At 25.9% G+C, this 3227-nt stretch overlaps 1 protein-coding gene across 1 annotated transcript; it reads right to left on the bottom strand.

Moving 5' to 3' along the window:
- Nucleotides 1-298: 298 nt before the first annotated feature.
- LOC130673410 (rhythmically expressed gene 2 protein-like) lies at nt 299-1806 on the bottom strand. The gene is made up of 2 exons (XM_057478401.1): nt 1420-1806; nt 299-876 (listed from the first exon to the last, which is right to left on the bottom strand). The coding sequence occupies exons 1-2, from the start codon at nt 1708-1710 to the stop codon at nt 409-411; spliced, it is 759 nt and encodes a 252-aa protein (XP_057334384.1). The 5' UTR covers nt 1711-1806; the 3' UTR covers nt 299-408.
- Nucleotides 1807-3227: the final 1421 nt, after the last annotated feature.

The following is a 3227-nucleotide window of genomic DNA, read 5'->3' on the forward strand; positions in this document are numbered from 1 at the left end:
AAAGAGACAGCGGATACAAAATATCACACGGAAACGTTAGCTGATATAATTCCACCCACTCGTCCTGACAATACGCTAATTATCTTTTAGTCAATCTGATTTTTATTCTGTAAAGACATTTCTGTTGCATTTAACAGGGCCGTATATGCCAGTGAATATATTATGCACAATAATATATTTATTGATGTCATTGTATGATAAATTGGCTGCATCAGTAAAGCCGTTGTCCCCTTATTCAAAAAAATATAAAAGACTGATCGTGTATTAAATTCAACAAATAAAAGACGCACAGTATTTTACTTTCATAAATTAGATTTTATTTTATCTATTAACTATTTACACTATCATGATAAAAATTTGCAGTCATCAATGATAATAAGTTAAATTTACATTAATAATGTATGAAGTTTAATTCAAAATAGTTTTAAAATGATCTTTTAATTCATAGAGACTTTTAAAACGCTGACATTGTGCTGTATTGTCGAATTCTTCATTAAATTTATACTTATGATCCATTAAAAAAGCATTCCATCCTGCGTTCTTAGCTCCATTGTAATCATTTTCTATATTATCGCCTATATGTAATGATTCTTCAGGTAATATTCTATCTCCTAATTTTTTTCCTCCTAATTTTAAAGCTTCATTGAATATTGAAATATTTGGTTTCTCTTTGCCGTAAATATAAGACGTTAAAATGAATGAAAAATATTTTCGTAGGTCAGTATTTATTAAAATTGTCTCCAAACGTTCATCGAAATTTGAAATTACTCCTAAAATTATTTTACGATTATATAAATATTCAAGAATATCCAACGCACCAGGAAATACTTCCCAGCATTTATTTGTACCATAATGTTTTATTAAATCTGTTGCTATCTAAAATTAAAAAAAAATTAATGATAATTGAATAAATAAAAGTAATTGATTAATTTATGACTTATAATAACTAATGAGTGAAAATGTAGCTAATACTTGTCAATTTTTTAAATTTTGAAATAAGTGAATTAAATGCAAGTCGAATAAAATTAAAAAAATGCGCATTTAAAGAATTTGAAAATTAGTATGTGCATTTTTTAAATTTTTATATGTTTAATTGTTTTATTCGTTTATTTGTAAGTTTAAATTTATCTCATACCTGCCACATTCACATAAGTGTAAATGAGTGTGAATGTAACTGACAGGGGGGAATTTTTTAATAAATAAATAAAATGTAATGATCCTAAAGTTATCGTTTTTAAAAAATATAAAAATTATTAGACGTCGGCTAACTTCAGTATCATAAAATGAAAAACTAAAACATACGATAGTTCAATGAAAAATCATTACGCGCGTTTTTTTAAATTTCATTATTTAAATTCGTTTATTTTAAAATTTAAGAAATTCCCACTTGTCAGTTACATTCAGATTTATAATAATTACCTCATCTATTTTTTCATCAGATATTTGTAAATTTTGATCCTTAAAAACGTTGCGAACAACATTTTTCCACCAATTTTCCCAACCGAGTCCTGAACGTCCAAAATTTGGATATTTAGAGCACGAAAGTAAATAATGTTTTTTGAAACTCGATGATAATTTATCGGGATTTTTTAGCAAAATTCCATGCTTAGAACTTACATCAATATAATTTTTATTTACTGATGTTTTTAGTAATGTATTAGTTACGTCGAATGTTATTATTCGTAATTTAGTAATATTTTGGACATTCATAATAGACTTTAATTTTTAAAAAAGTTCATATTGAAACAAAAGTTCTTTAAATTATAGATTAATTTCATCTTACAAATCTTTGCAATTTTTTAGATATTAACCTTAAAATAAATAATATGTAGAATATCTTTTATTTATAGGTGTCTCTACTTTATATATTTGAAATAGCTAAATAAATAAATAAGGTTTTGACATAAATAAATTGTAATTATTTGCTTATTTCCTTTAAAAAGTTATTGAATTATGATACTGAAGTTAGCCGATGACGTTTAATAATTTTTTGAAAAACGATAAATTATAGAAAAAAATTTTTTTTTTTAAATTACACCTATAGTTTTTTTAACTTTCTGTAAGCATATTTTTAGTTCTGTTTTTTTTTTTGCTATCGATTTGTTAAAAGAAAAATTCAAAAATTGTTGATTGTCTGATAACTTCAAAATCATTTTAAATTGTCGAAAACTTGAAAAACTTTCAGTGTTAAATTAAATTTATTTCATTGTTTTACAACATTGTTTAACATTAAGCATTTTAAAAAATGAAATAAATTGAATTTGAAGCTTTAAAATTAAATTATTTTTTCTGTTTTTCTATTTAAATTTTATTCCTTTTTTTTCTATGAAAGGTAAAGAATGCTTTTCATTGTTGTGATACTTCTATAGAAGAATTTCTGTATAGTCTCATATTATCTACATAAGAAAATATCTCTCATTTTAAAAATCTGAGAATTGCTTAAGACACCTGGACATGGCCACCCTTACTTCGTTACTTCCTGAGCCGTCTATTCAGCATTAGTCTAGTAAATTCAGTGGCACCCACTAAATATTCGATATAATTTTATCGAGTGATAATATTATTAATTTGCAGCACTTTAAATTTAAATGAGGACCAATGGGTCAGCTATAGGTACTGTGTGTTGAGCTTGGAGTGATTCGGAAAAAAAGAAACCCAATATCTTAAGCAATTCTGCAGCAGCTCTGACCTATCATTGATATATAGTAGACATATTGGTTAAGAATTTCTGGAGACTGTTTCTACAGATTTCCGTAAGTCTTTAAGAAGAATCTTAAGCAAGACTTGATGAAATCTTTGGCAAGTATACTTATGAAATCCATCTTCTTCTTTGTCTTGTTTAAATCTACCGTAAGAAACTTGTTTAAAACAATGCTACTAAGAAAGAAATGCACCACATTTCTCTTCATTAGGAAAACATAAATAAAAAGATTAATCTTAAATTATAATAAAAGTTTTCTTATAAATAAAAATTTTCAAAACATTTCTTTAAAAGTAATGTAAATATTAGTAATATAATAATATAAATCCAACGCAGATTCTGCAAGTTCCTATCTTACTTCTTACGACAGACAGGCCATGACTTGGACACCGAAGCAGTATATAAGTACCTTCATATCAATTATTTAGCCAGTTTAAGGCAAGTTAACGACATTTCGTTCTTCTACAAGGTAATCAACGGGTACATTGACTCCCCAGAAATACTTGAACGCTTTGAATTTATCTGC

The sequence above is a fragment of the Microplitis mediator genome, chromosome 8 (assembly GCF_029852145.1).
Source record: "Microplitis mediator isolate UGA2020A chromosome 8, iyMicMedi2.1, whole genome shotgun sequence".
NCBI classification, from domain to species: domain Eukaryota; kingdom Metazoa; phylum Arthropoda; class Insecta; order Hymenoptera; family Braconidae; genus Microplitis; species Microplitis mediator.

Excerpts from the sequence above, each read along its gene's own strand:
- LOC130673410 (XM_057478401.1), bottom strand. The coding sequence starts at position 1,710 with ATGAATGTCCAAAATATTACTAAATTACGAATAATAACATTCGACGTA. Across the intron at positions 877-1,419 it reads CTGATGAAAAAATAGATGAG|ATAGCAACAGATTTAATAAA; the intron begins GTAATTATTATA and ends TTTTAATTTTAG.